Source organism: Elephantulus edwardii, unplaced genomic scaffold (genome assembly GCF_000299155.1).
Source record: "Elephantulus edwardii isolate Elephantulus edwardi_28Jun2011 unplaced genomic scaffold, EleEdw1.0 scaffold00179, whole genome shotgun sequence".
Lineage (NCBI taxonomy): Eukaryota > Metazoa > Chordata > Mammalia > Macroscelidea > Macroscelididae > Elephantulus > Elephantulus edwardii.
Window position 1 is genome coordinate 3,895,117 of NW_006399929.1, and position 25,548 is coordinate 3,920,664.

The following is a 25,548-nucleotide window of genomic DNA, read 5'->3' on the forward strand; positions in this document are numbered from 1 at the left end:
GAGATGTTTTATTGGATTTACATGTTTTTAGTGGTTAAGAAAAAAAGAAAATAGCAGTTACACATTAACATACATTTCAACTACTTTGAAACACACTGCCATTATTTTCAGTTATTATAGGTAGAAAAGCGATCTCTAGATCCGTCTTGAAGTACAATATTGTAAGTGACTGGATAACATCCATACGCATACAAGGAAGTCCAGTGAATACCACTATCATTCAGATATATGCACCAACAACCAGAGCCAAAGAAGAGGATATAGAAGATTTCTACCAACTTTTACAGTCAGAGATAGATTGAACATGCAATCAAGATGCATTGATAAAAATTGGTGATAGGAATGAAAAAGTTGGGAACAGAGAAGAATCAGTAGTCAGAAAACGTGGACTCGGTGACAAAAATGGAGCTGGATATAGAATGACTGAATTTTGCACAATTACTTATTCATCGCAAACACGTTTTTTTAAGAAACATAAACGCAGGTTATACACATGGATCTCACCTGACAGTATGCACAGGCATCAGATCGATTACATCTGTGGAAAGAAACCAGTGGAGAAGCTCAGTATCAGCTGTGAAAACTAGGCCAGGAGCTGATTTTGGAACAGACCACCAACTACTCATATGTAAGTTCAAGCTGATGCTGAGGAAAATGAAACCGAATCCACGGGAACCAAAATATAACTTTGAGTCTATCCCACCTGAATTTCAGAACCATCTCAGGAACAGGTTTGAGGCCTTGAACACTAATGAGTGAAGACCAGATGAGTTGTGGGAAGACATCAAGGGTATCATTCAAGAAGAGTGCAAACATTCATTACAAGGAGAGAAGAGAAAGAAAAGACCAAAATGGATGTCAGAAGAAACTCTGAATATTGCACTGGAGCACAGAGAAGCCAAAGCACAAGGAAGAATTCAAGATACTAAAGAGTTGAATAGAAGATTTCAAAAGGCAGCACGGATGACAAAGCAAACTATTAAAATGAAATGTGCAAGGAGTTGGAGTCAGAAAACCAAAAGGGCCAAACTCGCTCAGCATTTCTTAAGCTCAAAGAACTGAAGAACAAATTCAAACGACGAGTTGTTATAATCAAGGACTCTTTAGGCAGAATATTAAATGATCCAGGAAGTATTAAAAGAAGATGGAAAGAATATACTCAGTCATTGTATGGAAAGGAATTGGCAGATACAGAAGCATTTAATGAAACAACATGAGCAAGAGCCTATGGTGATGAAAGAAGAAATTCAAGGTGCTTTGAAGGAAGTGCAAAAAATAAGGTCCCAGGAATAGATGGTATACCAATTGACATATTTCAGCTAGCAGATGCTGCCCTGGACGTGCTCACCAAGTGTGTCAAGAAATCTGGAGAACAACCACTTGGCCAACGGACTGGAAGAGATTTATATTTGTTCCAATTTCAAAGAAAGGCGACCCAACAGAGTGTGGAAACTACAGAACAATATCGTTGACTTCACATGCAAGCAAGACTCTGCTGAAGATTATCCAAAAACGACTGGAACAGCACATCAGCAGAGAACTGCCAGAAGTGCAGGCTGGGTTTAGAAGGGCTCGTGGTACTAGGGATATTGTAGTTAATGTTAGATGGATCTTGGCTGAAAGCAGGGAGTACCAGAGGAATGTCTATCTGTGCTTCATTTATTATGGAAATTCGTTTGACTGTGTGGACCATAACAAACTGTAGCTGACTCTGAGAAGAATGGGAATCCTAGAACACTTGATCATGCTAATGCGAAACCTATACTTGGACCAAGAGCAAGGAAACACTGCATGGTTCAAAATTGGGGAGGGCGTACACCAGGGATGTGCTCTGTCTCCATACGTTTTCAACCTGTATACAGGACAGATTATCCAGGAGGCTGGGCTCTAAGAGGAGAAATGTGGCATCAGGATTGGTGGAAGATCTATCAACAATCTGTGTTACGCAGATGACACAATCCTGCTTGCTGAAACTGAGGAGGCCCTGAAGTGCTTGCTGCAAAGGGTCAAGGTCTGCACCCTTCAATATGGATTGAGGCTCAATGTCAAGAAGACAAAGATTCTCACCACTGGACCAATTGGCAGCATCAAGATGGATGGTGAAGAGATTGAGATTGTTCACAGGTTTAGTCTGTTTGGCTCCAAAATCAACACTCTTGGCACCAGCAGCCAGGAAATTAAAAGACATATTGTGATGGGAAACTCTGTTGCTAGAGACCTCTCCAAAGTACTGAAGAGCAATGGTGTCTCTCTGGAGACTAAGGTGCGTCTGATACAGGCCATAGTCTTTGCAATCACTTGCTATGCATCAGAGAGTTGCACAATGTCTAAAGAGAATAGAAAGAGAATTGATGCCTTTGAGCTTTGGTGGTGGAGAAGAGTATTGAGGGTACCATGGATTGCTAAGAAAACAAACCGATTCATCCTGGAGAGGGTTAAAACGGGCTGCTCCTTGGAGGCAATGATTCTGAGGCTTCATCTGATATAATTTGGTCATGTTGTAAGTAGAGACCGGTCCTTGGAGAAGGATATCATGCTTGGGAGAGTGGAGAGCAGGTGCAGGAGGGGAAGGCCCTCCAAGAGATGGATTGATTCGTTGACTGGGGTAATTGGGATGAGTTTGTCGGAGACAATGAGATTGGCTCAGGACAGAACAAGAGTTTAGGGTTGTTGTACATAGGTTCACTATGAGTCGCAAGCGACTCGATGGCACATAACAACAACAACAACATAGGTTGCTTAAAAATTAATTATCAAAATAACAACTGGGGAAATTAAATGTATATTGGTCCAATAATTTTAACTATTTTCTTGAAATATGTGATGTTAGTACTTTTTATATGTGGATTAGTTTATTCATTAGCTTGAGTTTTATTTCTTTAGTGCCTATTTTTAAAAATCTCTAAGTTATCAAAACCTGTTCAGGGCAATGACTTTGCATTTTTGTTTTTCTTTCTTACCATAGCTTCAAGTAGAGTGGTATATATATGCAGCATCTCCTTAGCTGACATGGTAAAAATAAAGCCTAACTGAAGTAGTCTTCTGGGAATAGAACTCTAATCCAGAAGGCTCACAGAATGTGGGATGTTCAGAATTAGATTTAATGCACATAACAACTTGAAGGCACCAAGAACAGATGCAGGACAAGTGAGGGAAAGTTGCTGGTTAATAGTCTCACTGAGTGCCCTTGGCATGTGGGAAGTGTTCAAACAGATGCTCTGTGAATACTATCAAGAAGATATGCTTGACCATAGAAAACAGATAGTAATCATCCTGATAAAGTAGATAGTAAACAAATCTAAAAGAAAATCTTTCCTTAGGCTCTATATCCATGAAGCAATGAAGAAATTGGAAGGGCTAACATGGATAAAAAAAAAATATAAGTATTGTAAAGACCAAATGATATGCAGCAAAATACATTCCATTTTGACTGATAATCACTCATTCTGATAGCGGTAAGTGTGTCTCATTGGTAGAAGAGAATAAGAAGTTAATTCAAGACTCCACTCTCTCTATGTTGTACTTCTGTACCATCAAGTCAGAACCGACTCATAGCTGACCATCTAGGTAGGTTTTCAGAGGCAATAAATTGCGTAGGAGGAGACTACCTATCTTTCTTCACAGAACAGATGGTGGATTTAAACCAGTGTCTTTGCGATGCAGTGTTTCTCCTTATCACTCGGCTTCTAGAGCACTCTAATGCCTCCAAAATATGTGGCTTGGAACTGATTCTTTAAATTTATTATTATTAACTGTACAATTTTGATTAACAACCTCAATCTCTATCCATCATGGTGCTGCCAATTGGCTTAGAAAGAAATTTTATGTTGATCATAATTATGTAAATTACTACTATAAAGTAAAATACCTATGAATTAGTTGGAAAAAAACTATATGATTTGTAAACATTCCCTCAAATAAAAATAAATAAAAAAGAAGTCATATTGATGGATCCAATACAAAAACGAGTGCAAACAGGTGATTGCTATTTAAATAGGTCATTTATAGTTTAGTTTCCCCTCTTATACACATAAATTGTGTCTGGACAATAAATTGATAATATGTCATCTTGATCTACCACTAATTTTTCAGGTGAAAATGTAATAATTAAAAATCTAAAAAACATGGTTATGCAGATGACACACATTGCTTGCTGAAACTGAGGAGGACCTGAAGCACTTACTGCAGAAGGTAAAGAAATGTAGCCTTCAATATGGAGTTAAACTCAACATCAAAAAAACAATTATTCTTACCACTGGGCCAATTGGAAGAATCATGACAGACAGTGAAGAGACTGAGATTGTTAACAGCTTTAGTTTGCTTGGCTCCACCATCAACACTCTTGGTACCAACATCCAGGAAATCAAAAGACGAATTACATTGGGAAAGTTTGCTGTCAGGGACATCTCCAGAGTACTGAAGAGCAACAATGTCAGTCTGGAGACTAAGGTGTGCCTGATCCGGGCCATGGTCTTGCAATTACATGCTGTGCATCAGAAAGCTAGACAATGAGTAGGAATGACAGAAGGAAAATTTATGCCTCTGAGCTGTGGTGCTAGAGAAGAATATTGAACATAACGTGGACTTCTAGGAGAACAAATAGCTTAGTCTTGGAGAAAGTGAAACCTGGCTGCTCCTTGGAGACAAGGATTCTGGAGTTCCATCTGACATACTGTGGGCATGTTACAAGGAAGGACTAGTCCTTGGAGAGGGTCATCATGTTTGGGAGGGACAGAGCAGGAATGGAAGACTTTTGATGAGATAGATTGACTCAGTTCCTAGGATTATGGGGGTGGGTGTGTCAGAAACAGTAAGGTTGGCTCAGGGTTCAGAACTGTTGTACATAGGAACACTAAGAGTTGTTGGCAAATTGATGGCACATAATAACAATAATAACAAGAACAAAACAAAAAAGTACTACTTTTTCTGAATACAATAAAATGCAGCATTCTGCCTAAGTGAAATTAAAAGTAGGGATATGTTTCAGCAATAAGAAGGCTTATAAAATGTTTAATGGATACTGGAAAATATTTTCCTCACGTGTGAACAGTGCACACATGAAAATTTATTAAGCTAATTCTTCTAAACCTAATTTCTTTTTGAATTAAAAATAACTTTCAATCAAATCCTGTAGAACCTCTATTACCCTATGAACAACAATTTAGTGGTGAGAATAAGTGAGAGAATACGGTGAACAGAGTCTTGAAAAATAGTTTAAATCACCTCAAGAATATCAAGGTAACATATTTGATGTATGAGGGAAATTAGAAGAATCTGTTCTCAAAAACAGTGTATTCAAATTTTGTAAATAACCCAGTATAAAAAGCCATACAGAATTTTGTAATCTCTTAACTTCTTTCTCCTCTAGGTAAAATTTTTTCATTTTGTTAAAGTGATGGCTTTTAGGGGGCAGAGGCTTTTCGTGAGTCACCATTTCTTGTTACAAAAGACAAATGAAATAATATCAGAATTTGAACAAGTCCTACTCATCAGCAGTTCTGTAGTCTAAACTAACAGTTTTATTTTGTGTCTTAGTGAAGCAGAATATTATCAATGATATATTTTTAGACTATATCATCAATCAAAATTTAACACAAACTAAAAGTTATCTATCAACTAAAGTTCTTATGTCTCCACTAAACTCCCAGTCCTAGTCACTATCACTATTTCCCCAAACACTATTCTCTTTTCTGGGTCTATAATCAAAATGACAATGCAATTTAAATATGGTGACAAAGTCTATAGAGAGTTGTGCTCCTAACCTGAATGCCATGTTTCTCTGTCTGATCAAACCCACCAGCAGCTGTGAGAGATGGGCAATCTCCTCCCACGTGATTAACAACATAGGAAACCTGGAGGGTCAGCAGTGAGTGGATTCCAAATTTGTGGCAATGAGTTTCCTACTTCCTACTCTGTATAGAACTGTGAAAAAGTCTTCAAATTTTACTTATTTGTTGTTTGATACATTGAGCGTGCCACAGATGCTATCATTTACCACAAAGACATAAGATTACTAGGGCAGGAATATAAACAACAAAAACAATCAATGTACTGAGTTGAATTTCAACCCATAGAGGCCATATTGGACACAGTCAGGCTCCCGCTGCATTCCCAAGGCTGTGATTCTTTACAAAAACAGAAAGCTGCATGTTTTTCTCATATCTGGTTAGTTCAAACTGTAGGCCTTTCAGTTAGCAGTCACGTCACTGTGACTACCAGGGATCCTTGTAGGACAAAGATCTAAACCCTTGTAACTTACATCACAGCTGGCAGCATGAGCTTCAAGTCTGTATAGGTTTTTGGTCTTGAAGTTCTGTTGGGAACACTGTGAAAACGTCCAAGGAATTGTGTTGCAAACAACAGGCTTGAGTCACAATTAAGGAGTTCCACATTTCAAAAAGTACGTAAAAGTTAAAAGTCCAAAGTTATCCTAGAGGAACATATATCTTCAGTATAATGGTAAGAAAACAAATCTCTCCTTTGCTCTAGAAGTTGACCTTTTTTTTTATTGTAGGTTATAAAATTATTTGCTATAGAATTACTCTGGAAAAGTGTGTTCAGAACAAAAGATGTTATAGACATGTAGAAATGCCATGGAAAATTGTTCCTAAAAACTCATCTTGTACTTATATTACAAACTAAAATGGAAACCATTCTTCTTTGGTGACAAGAAACCCTAATAACCTCTTTTCTCTAGGAGTACATTTTCAGAGCCATTATGATGCATCGTTTACTACTGTGTAACATTTGCTACTTATCCAATTATTCAGTGTTCACATTTCCAATTCAGTGCTTATATTTACAATTAAATATATAGAATTCTCATTGTTTTGTTAAAGAGTTTAAAACTTATCAAAGACAAAAATAAATCATTTCATTTTTGTAACACCATACAATTTAAAGAAGTTATATTTTGTGTAGTAGCCATTCAAATTTATTGTGGGATGAATGAAGAGGATGAGAATCAACATTTATTTAAAAGTGGTTGACTCTGAGAAGAATGGGAATCCCAGAACATTTGATTGTGATTATGCAAAATCTATACTTGAACCAAGAGGCAGCAGTCAGAACAGAGCAAGGAGACACTGCATGGTTCAAAATCGGGAAGGGTACCCACCATGGATGGATTCTGTCTCCATATCTTTTCAATCTGTATGCAGAACAGATCATCCGGGACGCTAGGCTGTACGAGTAGAAATGTGGCATCAGGTTTGGAGGAAGATACATCAACAAGCTGCATTATGCGAATAACACAACCCTGCTTGCTGAAACTGAGGAGGACCTGAAGTGCTTGCTGCAAAAGGTCAAGGACTTCAGCCTTCAATATGGATTAAGGCTCAACATCAAGAAAACAAATATTGTCACCACTGGGCCAATTGGCAGTATCACTGTGGATGGTGAAGACATTGAGATTGTTAACAGTTTTACTTTACTTGGTTCCACAATCAACACTCTTAGTACCAGCAACCAGGAACTCAAGAGACAAATTGCATTGGGAAAGTCAGCTGTCAGGGACCTCTCCAGAGTACTGAAGAGCAACAATGTCAGGATGGAGACCAGTTGCACCTGATCTGGGCCATAGTCTTCGCAATTGTGTGCTATGTGTCAGAGAGCTGTTCTGTGACTAGGAATGATAGAAAGAGAATTGATGCCTTTGAGCTGTGGTGCTGGAGAAGAGTGTTGAATATACCATGGACTGCTAGGAGAACAAACAAGTTTGTCCTTGAGAGGGTGAACCTGGGCTGCTCCTTGGACACAAGGATTCTGAAGTTTTGCTTGACATACTTTGGGCATGTTGTAAGGAGAAACCAGTCCTTGGAGAGGGACATCATATTTGGGAGGATGGAAGGACAGTGCAAGAGAGGAAGACCCTTGATGAGATGGATCAATTTAGTGATTGTGGTAATGGGAGCGGTGTGTCAGAAACAGTGATGTTGGCACAGGATACAGCAGAGTTTGGGCTCTTGTACATAGATAGGGTCACTGTAAGTGGCAAGCTAATTGATGGCACAACAACAGTAAAAATTGTGAATTAAATGGTAGTGGACATTAACTTAAATTTTTTTAAATTGTATTTGTCATTGAACAAATCTTCAGAAGACCTCTTTAAAGTGTTCAAAATCAAAGATGTTACTTTGTGGTCTCTGGAAGGTCTGTAGCCTAAAGTATGCTTGGAAGTTAGAGGGTCAGCGGAGGAGAAGTAAACCCTAGTGATATGGATTGTCACAGTGACTGTGGCAATGGGGAGTGTGTGCCAGAGACAATGGGACTGGCTCAGGATTGGACAAGGGTCAGTGCTATAGCTTACAGAGTTGCTATGAGTTGTAGGCATATAAGTGTATATACAGTTCAAATTCACCAGCTGTTTCACAGGAGAAGGCTGGGCAGTCAGTCATCTCCTTAGTGACTTACTGCCTCTAAAAACCTACTGGTAGGCCAGCTATGGGTCATTTGCTACTTGACGTCACCCAACAACATCATATACATTAAAGGAGGATAAGAGATTTAATGAGATCATAGCAGAATTAATTATTTTGAATTGTGATGTTTGCAAGAGAATATTTGAATATGTCAAGAATTGCCAAAAACCAAGCAAATCTATCTTGGTAAAAATGCAGTCAGAATGCTCCTTAGAAGTGAAGATGGTGAAACTTTATCTCACATACTTTGGACACACACTCAGAAAAAAGACATACTGCATAAAGTAAAAGGTCAACCCAAAGGAGAGGAAGACCGCCCAGCGGACAGACTGACACAGTGGCTGAAACTGTAGATTTAAGCATCATAGAGGCAATGGAGATGGTACAAGATCATCTTCACAGTCTCTGTTTTGTTCTGTTTTCACAGGGTTGCTGTGAATTAGAACTTAGGTCCTGATACCTAACAACAACAGTGTACAGCTAGAAGGGTGCACACGTCTGTCTTGGAAAATGTAAGGTCTCCTTAGAAGTACCGATGTAAAAATGTCATCTTTTATATTTTGGACATTATACTATGTTGTCTCAGTCCCTGGAGAAGGATATCATACTTCGTAAGGGTCAATGAGAAAAACCTTCCTTTAGAAGTACTGGTACAGTAGCTACAACAATGGGTCCAAGCACAACAATAATTGGGAGGATGGCATAGGACAGGTCAGTGTTTCATCCTGTTGTACACAGAGTCATTACTCAGAACCAAGACAGTAACACCTAAAAGTAGCAAAATAATAATGCCAATTATTTTAATTATAATAATTATAAAATAGCCATGTATATTAACACAAAAGTGTTTTTCCTTACAAGCCTGGAGAGAAAAATAGAGTTATCAGAATATGTTTCTATAATTCCCTGTGAAATCTCCCTCACTTCTGAGGCAATAAATAAATATCTCTTTAGCAAACTTCATCTGAATTAAGTATCAAATAACATATATTCTTATGAAGAATTTTTAAAAGTTTGTGTAAAAAATCTACTACGAAAATACAGAATTTGTCGTTATCTTCTGGAGTAAGTTTGACTTTTAGAAACTTGATAAAAAGCCTCTAAAATAGTTCCCAATTTAAAACTTATTGTTCTATGCCAAACTGCACTTTTGTGGTGGAATAAGTCTTGCTAAACTGTAGCTTTTCTTTTTTTTTTCTGTATTTTTATCTGTATATATTTATGTGTGTGTGTGTGTGTGTGTATGTATAACTATATATTTTTATTTGTATTTTTGCTGTAATTTTATATTTATTAAAATTCTTTCCTTTGTCCTAACAGTGGAGTTGTAGTTCTCCAGTTACCGTGGAAGAGCTGTGCTTTTTTCCTTTAAATCATTTAAATCCAGTGTCTGATAGTAGAATCTCACTCCTAATACCAGAAACCACCTGCTGTCAAATCTACTCCTATTCATAGTGATGTTACAGGAAGAGGAGTTCTGCTGGCATAGTTCGTACCTTGTTGCAGATACCGAGTCTGTACATCTCCAGAGGTTCAAATCCACCAGCCGCTGTCTAGGTGAAAGGTGCAGTGCTCTCCTCTTAAGATTCAGACTCTAGATCTTTTTCTTTAACTTGATCCGAGCTCCCAGAAGACAGGTGGCCCACCTCCATCACCCTCAGCTGAGGGAGCAATTTTTGCTTCATAGGATATGTTAGTCTATCCACAAGGGGGTTGGTTGATCTCACCATTAAATTGATCAGATTCAGGGGCAGAAATTGAGGTCAGATCAATACCAGAAAGAAGATGTAGAGAGAGCAGCTCACATCCACTGGGACCAGAGGTTCCTGCACCAGAGGTTCCTGCTGTTGACTGAGAAGCTTCCTTGATTAATTGACAGACTGTATCTTGCTGTTGGCCCAGAAGCTGTCTGAACTAATGGAGGGATTGTGTCTTGTTAACCAGGCTTGAGACTGCTATTTGCTGCATCCAGATTTTCAGTGTGATTTACTTTGCCTCCCCACCCCCTGCCCTGTTTCCCTTCTAAACTGAGAGTAAAAATTTTATAAAGACTGTGTAATCATTTACGATTAATATCAAACCCAGGAACTAGTAGAAGTAAGTGCAGGTGCGTGGGGCAATGTCTGACCTTATAGGGATCAGTAGATACTGTCGATGGGGCCAGTTCCCCTGTGTGGGGCTAGCAGAGGTCAGACTAAGTTGTCTCCACGTTGCCATTGCTTCTTTTACAATTTATGACCATTAATTTTGCTTTTTGTTTCTCTTATTATAGTTACTTTGTATAATGTTTCATCATATAAATTGTCGATGTTATCAGATACGATGGTAACCACTTTAAAAAATAATGGATTTATAAAAATATTTATCATGAAAGGAAAGATACAAACCAAAAAAGGGTTTTTTAAATTTATTTCAGACCTGGAACAGCAGGGTAGTAGAGATAAAGGAATTGTGCCTAAGTCAAAGACTATCTGGGTCTTCAAAACTTTTAAATGAAATTTAATAAGTATTTTTATCAAATTATATTGACATGTAATTAAAATATATGCCATATTTAAAATATAAAACATATAGTTAGGAGTCAAATAATTATACAAAACACAATCACATAATTTCTAATATCATCTCTCCATATTTATTTATTGGTTTGTTTTCATATCTGGTAATATTTAAGCTTTCACATATGTGTATATGTATACTTTTTAATTTTCAGATCAAGTCTTAAATCTTATGGAACCAAAATAATCCCTCCCATCTTGTACAGATGTTAAAAAGCCTTCAATATTGTGATTAGACAGGTATTTTTATTAAAAAATGATCATTTTAGTTTATTTTTTTACATTTCATTCATTAAAACTTCATATTTGCATCTAGCTTACAATCTCCACATTTTATTTCCTTAACTGTGTATGTGTTTTCATTTTTACCATGTTAATATTATTTTATATTTATTATATGAAGTATAAAAATCCTCTCAAAAACATCCCGTAAACTACCAGCTGCACTTTTTCTAGCACAGTATTCTTCCTAAGACTCTTTCAACAGCTGCAGTGTATTCTGGTGGCTCTTGATGCCCAGTCCACAGTTCCTGTGATCTTGCTTTATTACAACCTGGATGTCCTTTCAGTGCTTTCCTATTTGAGAGCTTCTTAAATTTTATGTCCCACTGCTTGGCTACTTCCTTATTTAATGGGCTATAAGCAAAACCAGTGCTTAGAAAACGTGGGAGAAAACAAAATTCTGAAGTCTTACAGATGTATACATCTATTTTTCTTTACTTTTATTTTTTTTAAATGGTCATACCAGCTGCTCAACAGGAGAAAAATAGACAACCTCTTGATGTGCAATTTATAGCTTTTGAAAACACATTGCAAGGTCAGCTCCAAGTTTTTCCAATTTGACCGCAATGGTAGTGCTGTTGTTATGTGCCATCAAATAGACTACAGCTCAAGCAGCCCTATGAAGAATGGCTCTGACCCTTGTCCTAGGCTGTACCATCAATCGTCAGCATGCCTAACACATTTGAACCAGTTTTTATAGTTACTATAACATCTTACTCAGGGTCTTTCTTTATTACACTCATCCTCCACTAATCCTCTACCTTTCCAAGTGTGTCCTTCTCCAAGGATTGGAGATAGAACCCTCAGAGTGAAAGATAATAAAAATGTGAAGAACTGCTACAAGCACTACTAGTAATTGAAACATGAAATGTATGAAATATGAATTTAGGAAAATTGCACATTGCCAAAACTAGATGTATAGATTGGCATTCTAGACATTAGCGTGCTAAGATGATGGACAGGCATTCACCATTTCGAACCAAACACATGGTTTTCTAAGCCAAGAATTAAAAAATGAGAAAAATTGGGATTGCATTCATAGTCAAAAAGACCATTTCAAGAAACACCCTGAAGTACTATACTGTATAACTATTATTCAAATATACCTACTAACAACTAAAACCAAATATAAGGAAATTGAGGGCATCTCCTAACATTTACAGTCTGAAACCACTCAAATGTGCTATCAGGATTCAGTAATAATAATTAGTGACTGGAACCTAAAAGTTGGGAACAAAGAAAGCCCAATATTTGGAAATATGGACATGGTAAGAGAAATAAGAATGAAGATTGAAAGACTGACAGAAATAAAAATGAAGATTGAATGGCTGAGTTTTGTAAAAAGAAAAGATTTAGTCATTGCATATACCTTTCATGTAAACACTAATGGCAAATATACACACAGACCTCACCTAACAGAGTACACAGGGGTATCATGTTGACAACAATTGTGGAAAGAATCATAGGAGACTCTAAATTTCAGCTGTGAAAAATTGGCCAAGTGTTAACTGTGCAAGTTCAAATTGAGGCTGAAGAAAATTAGTAACAAATCCAGAAGAACCACAATATGGCTTTGAGTGTATCACATGGATTTTAAAACTATCTCAAGAATAATTTCAAGACATTATTAAACATTAATGATTAAAGTCCAGATGAGCTTTGCGAGAGTATCATCCAATAGAAAGCAAAGGATCATTACAGAGATTGAGGAGGAAGAAAAGACCAAAATGGATGTCAGAATACACTCTGAAAATTACACTAGATCATTGAAAAGTCAAAATAAAGGGGAGAAATGACAAAATAAGAGTTGAAGAGATTTCAAAGGGTAGGTTGAGAAGGTAAAGTAATGAGGAGTGAGTATATAAAAATTCTAGTTCCAAAATTTCATTTCATAATTTTAAAAGTGATACACAATGAATCATCTTCTCCAAACTCCTATTGAGAATACCTATGACATTCTGAATAATAACCATTTGGGGGAGCTGCTATTTAAAACCACATAACAGATTTTTTAAGATCTTCACTTTCCGCCTAATGTTTTAAAATCAACCTATGCTCTAGTCAATTGAAAATATTTCAACTATGCTATATCTAAGTGTTAGAGAACATATAATTTTTTAAAATAATTCTGTGTCTCTAATTTCTGTGTTCAAAGTTCTTATTCAAATTCTAGATCCGTTAGACTAATTCTCTAACTTATCTATATTCCCTATCTTATGTTGCAGCACTTTGATTATTGTTTTAAGATTAAAACTCATCATATAGATTCTTCCATGGAAATTTTTGGAAATACGGAAACTATGTGGTTGTCTAGTTTTTCTTAATTGTAGAAATGTTTGTAAAATCATGTAGAAAAAGTTGCTAAAGCAGATTAATAAACATTCCCCAACTGGCCAAGTGTTATCAATAGTTCCACAAATATATTAAGATATGTTTTAAATAAAAATCACCTCACTTTATGTCTCAGCATGTTAAGATTTGTTTTTGTTTTTTTCTGACTCTGAATACCCTAAAATTAATGAGTTGGTATTAAATGTTATTTTAGCTGGATTTTAGCTCTAATACATAGAAATTTATGATCAGAACATAGGATTTAACAAGAGATATACAATTCCACTATTATATTATTAAAACTGTATTATTATTGTGTTGGTAATACTCCCCAAGACAGTAGGGTGTTTTCCAGAGGCATTTACCATAAGGATTTCTACAGACAACCTATAAAAACCAAGTCCAATGTTAAAATTTCATGTTATTCTTTTGGGTTTTGCTAAATCTTACTCATACTCTGTCTCAGCTTGGTGCTGCAAATATGTCTTGCTGCAGATGTTTTGTATTTTATATTCTATATCCATCCCATGTTCGAAGTTCTACCAATGCTGATGAAACTTCCACACGTGGAACAAGTTCACAATAAGCAGCAGAAATGTGCAGTGCAGCTGATAGACCTAAAATCATTGCTCCAAACAGAAAAAAATGGTCCTATTGTTTTACCATTTCCTAAAATAGTTAAAGCAAGTGTACTTGAATTAAAATTGCTGACTTGAATATGGTTAAAAATAAATGAATATCTATCCAATCAGGTAGTTTTATTCTCAATGCAATGGTTACATCTAGATGATCTTAAGCATTATAATTTCAAGTTTAGACGTCAAGGTCAACAAATTTAAACACAGTATTAATATTGTAGTCACTTTCTTATTTTCAGTGACATTTCAAGTTTTATGTTATAAAAATTTACCTTGAGAAAATATGCTACAAACTGAAAACTCTAATTTTCAATTAGCGCTATGGTTAGAATAGGCAGATTCTTTATATAGTCCCATTTGTATCTACTACATAGTTTATAGTCAAAATATACTTGAAACTTCAGTCCAAACTGTTTATTCAGAATCATAAAGAATAAACATAGTTGCTTAAAAAGGCATGTAAAGATTTTCCAAAAGAAAATTACACTATGAAGCCAATTGTAAGGTACTGTTGAAATAATTAATGTAATGCCATATTTATTCAGAGTCCAGACTTTAACATAGATATTGTCTCAAACAGTATTTTTGACAGATATCTAATAAAAGCTAGCTACTAAAATAGTACTGAAAATAGCACCCCTATGTGACATGTATCACAATGTCATTTCAGTTAAACTAAAAAAAAAAAAAAAGGCATTTGTCAAGTTCAGGCTGGCGGCAGGGGGAATTCCCAATGGGAAATAAAAGCAGATGAAGGTAACTTAAACTTAGTACCTTTAGGCATGGCAGCATGGAAGAGAAATCAAGTCTTAAAAGACTAATTTGGCTTGAGAAAACTAGAAGGAACACTGACAGTGTTTCCAGAAGCCTGTACATGATGATGAAGCATGCCTGAACTTGGACACCCCTCAGTACAAAGCAGAAAACAGAGGCTATGAACCTGAAGAAAAGCTCAAAAGTAAGAGAGGGGGAAATGAATTCTATAGTCTCTAAGATCAAATCTTATATTCTCTCTCAATTGTATTAGCAGCAATGAAGATCACATACCTATATTGGTAGTTCCCATGAGTTTTAAACTCATGTGGATGGTACACATACCATGGATGAAGCAGCACACTGCATGAGCTGTTGCCACATTATATAATCAGACATTATTTCTTGAGCAAAAGATTATTCATACAAAGAAGAGCACATAAAGAAAAATGGTGATCTTTAACTTACAACTGGTCTTGCAGAAAAATCTTAACTAATAACAAAATAAACACCAAAACCAACCAAACAAAAAGAGAAACAACCAAACCCTTTCCATTTTCAGAACAAAGCTGAGGAGTCTGAAATGACTTACACCTGACCCTTGAGCAGGTTTTCAGAGGCTGTCAGTCGCATGGGAGAAGATTACCCACCTTTCTCTGAAGGAGCTGCTGTTAGCTTCTAACCCTCAGAGAGAGGTCAACTCCCTATGGAGTAGACCACCAGAGTTACTTAAACCATTGAAGACAGACACAAACTTCATGGCCTTATGAATATTGATCACAAAGGAAGTATAGATCTATAACCTAGAAAGTTACTTACTAGAGGATATAATATGTAAACTACAAATAAGAACAAAACACAAAGAAAAAAATAATACCAAAACATAGTGTATGTACTGGAAAACACGGGGTCAGCAGGAGAGTCGGAGTCTATGCAGTTGTTGTGACATGTACAACCTAATGCCAGAGTGTGCAGCAGTAAACCTGGAGCAGGAGTGGTACCGAAGTTGAAAGTACTCAGCTTACCTGCTTGGTTTTCCCTGGAGGTATAAAGTGCTCAACAAAACTAACTTTTTTACAATGCAGTGGTAAGGAATTGCTCTGCCAAACCAAGTATTTTAATCCACCAGATCTGAAGAAGGACGATGGGAAATCTCACGTGTGATTTACAGCCTCTGAAATTCACTGGAGGGTCAGCTATAAGTAGATTCCAATTTAACGGCATATAACAACAGCAACATGAGCGCAAAATTCAAATCACAAACACAGCATACTTGCTCACTTTCCAGGGGGCTGACAAAAGTACAATATAGCATTAGGGACTGATAAAGCCGATGTGTTTTCAATTGTTTCCTATGCATGTGAGAGTTGGGACAGTTATAAAGGAAAACTAAAGAAAAATGTATACTTTTGAATTGTGGTGTTGGCCAAGAGTACTCATGATACCATGGACTGCTAAACTCATTACTCATCACTGCTGGGTCAGAACCTACTAATAGTTGACTATCCATTTCGCTTCTAAGGCTTTAAATCAACATGGGAAGAGAGTGCCCATTTTTCTCCCTTGGAGCTGCTGGTAGAACTTCCAAAGACGTGGGCTTCTATACCATAGTTCATATTACATATTTTTCTGGAAAGACTCTCACTGTTTGCTCCAATTTTCTCTCTTCTTAGTGGCCTAGTGGGCAAGGATTTATGTTGCTAATCCAAAAGCTCACAGTTTGAATTCACTAGCTATTCCATGGGAGAAAGATATGCAGTCTTGTTCTGTGTGATTTACAGCCTCCAAAAACACTCTGGAGGATCAGCCATCACTTCAGACTCGATGGCAGCAAGAAAGAGAAAGAGAAAGAGAAAGAAGAGAGATTTGTTTGGTGTAGTTTGTCGGGTACTGCTGAAGAATACTGAATATTCCAAGAACTGCTAGAAGAACCAATCTAACTTAGAAGTGCAGCCAGCATACTCCTTAAAGACAAGGCTGGTGAGACTACACTCACATACTTTGGGTATGTTGTCAGGAGGGACTAGTCTTTGAAAAAGACCCATGTCTGGAAAGGTGGAGGCTCAGAGAAGGAGATGACAACTCTCAACAAGAGAGATTGTAATGATGACTGCAATGATCAGTTTAGGCAGAGCAGAATTTTGAGGATTGGACAGGATCAGGCAAGATTTCAAGCTACTGTTAACATGGTTGCTATGCCAGTCATCTTGATAGTATCTAACAACAACAAATAATTTCAAATACCTTCCTAGCTCTGCAACATTTGTCATGAATTAAAAGTAAGAGCCAATTGCCTTCTAGTCCATTCAGCTGACAGTGCACTCAGGTAGGCCAGAGAGTCTCATTCCATAAGTTTTCAACAGCTGAGTTTTCTAAAATAGATCACCTCTGTTCCAATATGAGTACTTAATGATTGGCATCACTTTAGGATTTAATTGAAAGTAACCTGTCACTCTCTTTTCTATTCAATTCCAATTCAAAGTAACCCTGGAGAACTTCTACATAAGGCTCTCTTTACTTGAAAAGACAACTGAAAGTAAAAACAAAAAAGACAAGACAACAAAGTATACAGAAGCTCTTCACTTAATTACTAATGTCTAAAATACTTCTAAGTTGTTGTTTAAAGGGAGAATTTAAAAAGAAAAGATAATTTTTTAAAAAAAGATTGAAAGACTGATAGATCAATATGCAAATTGATGTAGGCATGTATTTTGTTTTAAAATAACAGAATTCAGTTATAAAAGCAGAGGGAAGAGTTTTAGACAAGAATAAAAAGTGAGAAATTGAAATTAAGAGCAGTAATAAATCAACAAGTACTTTACAAGAAGCATAGTATTGCCTAAGATTGGTTCTGAATTCTTTCTGTCCAAGTGAATCAGTAGCCGACACTACACAGATATTTCTGTCATTCACAAGCCAGTCCCAACAGATCCAACATTATGCAATTAAAATAAATATTAATAATCCTACTTACACGCACAGAAAGTTAAAGCAACACACTACTGTAAATACAAAATTAACAATTCATATATATATATATATAGAGAGAGAGAGAGAGAGAGACAGAGAGACAGAGAGAGAGAGAGAGACGACGTTTTTTTAATGGAAGTGTACCATAAAAAAAAGAATCATTCATAATTACAGGTAATGCTGTTGATGTAACATGATTCTAAAATGTTCTATAATAATATACATAACTGTACCATAGAAATAATTAAAATGTCCAAAGAAGGCTTTTTTTTTCAAGAAATTAACTAAATAAGCTTTCAATCTATCATACATAAAACAACTAAAGAAAACTCTATGGTGGAGAAGAAACTATAACTTTTCTTTGACAACTAGAAAATAAATCTGAAAGTGTAGGCTCAAGAAATCCATGGCAGAGTTACATACTTTTCTGAGAAATTTACTTACAGTAGACATCCACTCTGATGGACTTTATGGCCGGGGATCCCAAGCCATTCTCTGCTTTACAGTAATAGCGGCCTCCTTGGTGTCGCTGAATATTTGTAATCCTCAAAGTCTCATTGAAGACACTTGAGTCTTGGAATCTGTCAGAGGCACTTCCTGCTGTTTTGGTCCACCTGATCTGAGCAAACAGCAACAAAGATTGTTACTTTAGGTTGGTTTTCCCACAGAAAAATAAAATCGAATATCAATTTGACATCTGAGGGGTTTGCCACATTTCCATTGTGGCAAACGATTGGAAATCAAACAAAAATATCCTTATCTTAAATTCAATATCAACATCGTACAGTATATGCAATTCGAACTCAATTGCATTGAATCCATCAATATCACAATAAGAACGTTAAATACAGGTACTACACTGTAAAGAAATGTAGGTTCTTCTTTTATTATTACTAGCATTTAAAATTTTCACATTTTTCAAACCCTCTAAGGTACTTTTAACTTCCCCAGCATAGTCAGGATCTCAATTTCTTTTCGGACATGCTTTATTATTTTATTTTCAATTTCTCCGTTGATTGCAATTTGTTACCATATTACCATAATGACTTATTGAGACTGTGAGTAATTTTATACACCTGGTTGTTAAAGGAAGCTTTTAAAAATGTCTTCGCACTCAAAAGCTCACAAATGACTATCTGTTTGGATAATTAAACTTTGCTTTACATCAATACTTATTTTCAAAAATGTGTAAACTTTTTCAAAGAGAACATTTCTATTAAACTGCCAAAACACTTTGAATATCTAAAACATTTCATTATAAACAATACCATTCTTTTAAACACAGCTGTGTACAACAGATTTCGTTTTTGTTGGCGATAAAGACTGGTATTCATCTCAAATTTTGTGTGTTTTAGTTTCTAAAATATGAATATAAACCACATGATGGTACATATTGTAGAGTAATACAAAATAGAATGAAAAAATGATTTTTTACTTTATTTTTGCCCAATTTTTTTTCACTGCATAACATTTTTATTTGCTTGCTCTTAATTGTGTGGGTTTTAAATTGTTTTTAGCTTGAGCTTTGGGTGACAGACATATTTTATTCAAATACATATGGAGAAGTTCCGAAAAATGAAATTAAGTACTGAACTTGAAAACAAGTCTTATACTCAATTTATAACTATTGCCATAATGTTAATTTAATGAAAACAGTTGGAATAAAATAATTAAACTGTTTTATATAGTTTTCCACATCATTTAAAAATCATTATGTATATACTTATTCTTGCCCTTAATTGTAAACAAAAATAGAAATCATATATTTGTTCAACTCTTAATGTACATGGAATATACTACAAACTGACATCATTTATAACCTTTAACTGTTTATAGACTGATAATCAACACTCTTTAAAATAAAAAATGTAATAACATGCTGTTTCGATAAGAAATATTTTCATAAAGAAATTCAGAATGCTTTGCATATTTAAGTTTTAAGAACTATAGCTAACCAGAAATATAAGTAAACAAATTACGTATGTTTGTTCTCATACAAGAACCAAATTCCAAGCCAGTAACAGTGACTCCTTTTGACTACTAGCAATCTCACTTATTGCCAAGTTAATGTCACTACATTGGGATGTTGTTGCTGTAGCTCTTGAGAATATATTTAACATCACTACACCCATTCAACCATTTATACATGACAATTCAATGACATTTTTTACATTTTCCAGAAATCACTATTCTCACACTTCCTCCTCTTCCCTCTTATCATTTATGTACCATACAGGTGTTTTTGTTTTTTGGTGTTTTTTTTTTTTAAATTTTTTTTAAAGCATAATGCCAAAGGGGGAGAGATATGTGTCATGTTTTAATAATTAAGCTAAACTACTGTTTGGTTTTAAGATTATTTAAAGGAATATTTTAGGTTTTAATTTTAAAGATTATTTCAGGGCAACATTTTCAAGGGTTTGCTCAACTTTTATTACTGTAAACAGTCTGTAAGCTATGAGAAGCTGGAATTCCTTTATGGATTTTCTTTCCCTTTTTGGTCAGAATCTTCTACAGAATCTTTAAACTAAATTATGAGTTGAACACCATCTACTTCTTCTCATCCAATGGCAAAAGAATCAGTAGTTCCTGGAGGCAATGACGATAAATTCATATTCCTCTCCTATTATTATTGACTGTCCTGTTATCCAGTTGTCAGGCCTTAGATGGCTACTTACAAGGTTTTAAGATCCCTGGAACAAGGAAAAAATCTAGGAGGTATAATGCATGTGGTCTTTCGAAGCAAATCACCAGGCCTTTATTCTGAGGTATCTCTGGATGAATATATATTGGATATAATACAAAACTAAATTACTATTCAAGTATATATTTTAAATTTTAGAGTATGATGATATTAGACAGCTCTAGTGGCCTTGTCCATAGGGAGTCATGCTGCTAACCCAAGACCTACATTTCTCCAGAAGTTTGAATCCACCACTGGCTCCATGGGAAATAGCTGGGCAATCTTCTCCTGTGCAATTTTAAGTCTTGGCAACCTGCTACAGGGGGAGGGGGGGGTCAGCTATGAGTCAGTTCTGGCTGGAGGGCAAATGAGTAAGTGATTGCGTGAAAGTGGTTGTGGAAAAATTAATGCATGAGCATATAAGAATTAATCTCAGGATAAAAAGAGTAGTAACAGGGCCTGATTTGGGCTTTAAGATATTAAAAAGTACAATCTTAACATACAATTATTATACAACTCCGGTGCACTATGAAATAATACTTATAAAAAATGACAGAATGAATTGGCAGTTATACAAACTTGATTTTTAGAGCACCTTCTACTCTAAAGTTACTATGTATCTTAAAGAGTTTTGTTTGTGTGAATTATATATGTATTTGAGCAACCGACCCCAATTACTCCAGCCACTTCATATAGGATCTTCCTCTCCTGCGCTGTCTCTCCACCCTCCCAAGCATGATGTCCCTATCCAAGGACTGGGCCCTCCTTGCAACATGTTCAAAGTATGTCAGACGAAGCCCCAGAATCCTCTCCTACCAGGAGTATCCCAGTTTAACCCTCTCCAGATGAATCTGTTTGTTTTCTTAGTAGTCCAGGGTATATTCAATACTCTTCTCCAGCAACACAACTGGACTAATACTGCAACATTGGCCAATAAGCAACATCATGATAAATAAAGATGAAAATTGTAAAAAAAATTCATATTACTTGGATTTACTGTCAACATTCAAGAAATTATCAGTCAAGAAGTCAAAGAATGTGAACTTTCACTCAAATCATAACAAAAGAAATCAAACAATGTACTGTATTAGGCAACCTTGCTGCCAAGGACCTCTAGAATACGTAAAAATAAAGATGTCAATTTCAAGACTAAGATGAATCTTACCTAAAAGAAAAAAAAAGAAACTAAAAGCAAAATATTGCTGTTAAAATATATGCCTATACTGCTGTCGAGTTGGTCCCAACATATTGGCTGTTAACCTAAAGGTTAAAGGATGGAACCCACTCAGTGTCTCTGCACATACATAAACATTTTTATGTATATAAAAATGCTACCCTCTTGTTTCTGAATCATAGGGACCTCAAGTGATAAAAGTTTCACAGAGTTAACATGAGGTTAGCAAAAATTGAGGGTCAGTAAAGGAGAGTGAGGCCCTCAAGATGAGCTGATGGAGCAGCTACAGGCACTATACAAAGCACAGTGGACATTGTGCCAATGGTGCAGAATTCAACAAGGTTTCAATCTATTGTACACAAAGTCACTCTGAGAAGGAATCAGCCCAATAGCAACTACAAATAACAACACATGCTGTTTCAATATGTTGTTTGAATTGAAAAATATGAAGAGAATCTAGGTTTAAAGATATATTTAGCTGTAAAAGAACAGCATTTTAATAGCATTTTTCAGATAATTCAGATAATTTCAACAAGTATTACTCACTGATACCATCAGTGCTGTCTAGTTTCTTAATGATTTACTAATACAGAGAAGTCTGTGACCACATCAACATTTTTGCTCTGTTACATTAAAATTCATTACTCTTAAAAAAAATCCATTACTCTTTTATGATGATTCTGTATCACCTCACATTACTCATTTAAAAAATACAGATTCACTGAATTAGGCAGATGTTCCTTATTTGACACTTTCCATTATACAGCTATGGTACAGTGAATTACTAATATGGACTTTGTATCCATGTTGTTGTTGTTGTTAGGTATCACAAGTCAACTACCATATACAGCAACTAATGAACAGCAGAGCTGAACCCTATACACCCTGGGTCATCCTCATCATCTCATATATTTGAGCCCATTATTACAGTCACCATTTCAATCCATGTGGATGAAGGTGCTCTTCTCTCTTGCTGACTCTCCACCTTTCCAAGCATGATGTCTTTTTTCAAGTACTGGCCCTGTATGACCACATGGCGAACATACTATGTGAGACAAAGTTTCAACATCCATGTCTCTACGGAGCACCCTGGTCACACTTTCTCCAAGACAAACATGCTGCTTCTTTTGTCAGTTTTCTCCAATACCCCACAGCTCAAAAGCATAAATTCTTCAGCCTGCCTTGCTCATTGTCTAACTTCCACATGCGTAAGAAGTAATTGATTAAGATCAGGTGCACCTTAGTTATTAAATGGACACTGGTGCTCTTTAGCACTTTGGAGAGGTCCTCGTGAGCAGATTTCTCTAGGGCAACTTTTGATGACTGGACCCAAATAAAAGGAAATAATTTACAACTTCATTTTTTTCCTGCAACACATGATGTTGCCTACTGGCTCAGTGGTGACAATTTCTGCTTCTTGATGTTGAGATGAAATCCATATTGAGGGCTATAGCATTTGATCTTCTGCAATAAGAGTTTTTAGTCCTCCTCACTTAAAACCATTATGGTTATGTCATCTGCATAATACATCTTGTTGATGAGTTTTTCATCCCATCCTGATGCCACATTCTTTCTTCATATAGTCCAACTTCTTTTTAATTGCTCAATCTACATATTAATTGTTGCTGTTGTTATTGTTGTTGATTGCTTTCAAGTCGAGCACAACTCATAGTGACCCTAGGAACACATTTAAAGAATGGGAACACAGTCTCCCACTTAGTTATATATTGCGAATTCTAGCCTCTGTTCCTGCTCTTGTAGTTTCATTTTGAAGTTATTTGTCTGATTTTGTTAATGAGGTAAGATTAGGATTGAATATATCTTGAGTCTCCAACTTACTAGAGGTTATGACCCAAGTTACCACTTTTAGTTTCCTTGGGAATGTGGTCTGTAGTAATTTTAAATCATTGCTTTGAAAAAGTACAATGTCTTTTCTCTGGATCCTTTATGTAGCTTATTTTCATTAGCTCTCCAAATCTTGCATGGGTTGATATGTCAGCTTTTATAGTAGAGAGCTGGACAATGACTAAGGGTGACAGAAGTAGATGCCTTTGAGTGATGCTATTGTTCCAAAAGAACAAGCAGGTTTGGCTGGGAGAGGGTGAAATCAAATTGCTCCTAGGAGGCAAAGGTTTTGAAGCTCTGCCTCACATATTTTGTTATGTTGCCAGGAGGGACCAGTCCTTGGAGAAAGACATCATGATCAGAAAGATGGAAGGACAGCACAAGAAAGGAGACCCTAGAGAAGATGGATTGACACAGTAACTGATGTAATGGGGGCAGGGGTGACAGAAAAGGAAAAATTGACTCAGAAAAGGATAGGATTCAGAGCTATTATGCATAGGATTGCTATGACTCGTTGCTTGAGGGCACATAACGACAACAACATAGGTCTATGAGCAGTCTTGTGAGATAACTTGTAAGGCAGGTGCCCAGTGTTTGACCAGCCAACTGAGGCTCATCAGTCCCTGCAGCCACATGAGGCAGGAGAGCTCTGCAGACTGAAGCTTGACCCACATGACTGGAACATCCCAGCCTGCATAGTAATGTGAATCTTTTCCCTGACAGTTTCTGAATTCGGTGAGATATTGCAGCAAATTATAAAGCCCAATGACAAAGAGTGTTTATTGAGGAGGAGATAGAGTTCATGTTAGAGCTCATAGAGTGGTACAGCAATTTGGAAAAGTTGACAATCATAATATTTTTAAACTACCTTATAGATATAAGTTCTGTTCTGATATTTCTAAAATGAATTATTTGTGCACCAATGTTTTTAAAAGTCATATTTCTTAACATTATTATCAATTTCATCAAATAATATTTAAGTTATGCAAACTTATCAGGTTTATATTAGCAATTTCCCCAAAATTCTTAGTTTTTAAAATTGAATTTTATTATTCTAGCAGTGCAGTCAACTATTTCCTTTGTGATAATGGGATCATTTTATTCATTTTGTATAAATATTTGCCACACTCAACTGTCAATATGCACTGTTTCTCTTAAAATCAACATTCTAAGTAAAAAGTTTGCTCATAGCTAAAAGCAGAGAGTACTAAAAGAATGTCTATCTGTATTACATTAACTATACAAAGGCATTTACTGTAAATCACAAATTGTGGCTAACCTTGAGAAGAATGAGAAGCCCAGAACACTTACTTGTGCTCATGTGAAACATGTACTTTGACCAGGAAGCAGTCCTCAGAACAGGGCAAGGAAACACTGCATGGTTCAGAATCAGCAAAGCTGTGTATTAGGGATACATCCTATCTCCAAATCTTTTCCATCTATATGCAGAACAGATTATTTGGGAAGGTGGACTCAATGAGGATAAATGTGATGTCAGGACTGGGTGAAGACTCATGAACAACCTGTCTTATGCAAGGCACACAGCACAGACCAATGGAACAGAATTGACAACCCAGAAATAGACCCATCTATCCATGGTCAATTGATATTTGACAAGCAAATAACACCTAGAAAAAGGGGAAATGACAACCTGTTCAACAAATTGTGCTTGCAAAGCTTGACAGTTATTTACAGATAGCTGAAACATGATCCACACCTTACACCATACACAAATATCAACTCAAGGTGGATCAGAGAAGTGGAAGTAAAGCCCCAAACCATAAAGTTAATCAGAAACAAACTGGGGTCAAGCTTAGACAACCTAATCTATTGTATAAAGAGATTATGAAATACAGCCAGAAATGCACAGTCTGGATAGAATAAAATTGATGAATGG

At 36.1% G+C, this 25,548-nt stretch overlaps 1 protein-coding gene across 1 annotated transcript in view; it reads right to left on the bottom strand.

The window, feature by feature from the left end:
* Positions 1 to 25,548, bottom strand: part of MDGA2 (MAM domain containing glycosylphosphatidylinositol anchor 2) — a gene marked incomplete at its 5' end in the record, with an annotated part of 686,261 nt that overhangs the window by 551,918 nt on the left and 108,795 nt on the right. Inside the window, one exon of the mRNA XM_006896016.1 lies at positions 18,397 to 18,571. Within this exon, the coding sequence (XP_006896078.1) occupies positions 18,397 to 18,571 (175 nt within the window). The remainder of the gene's footprint in view (positions 1 to 18,396; positions 18,572 to 25,548) is intronic.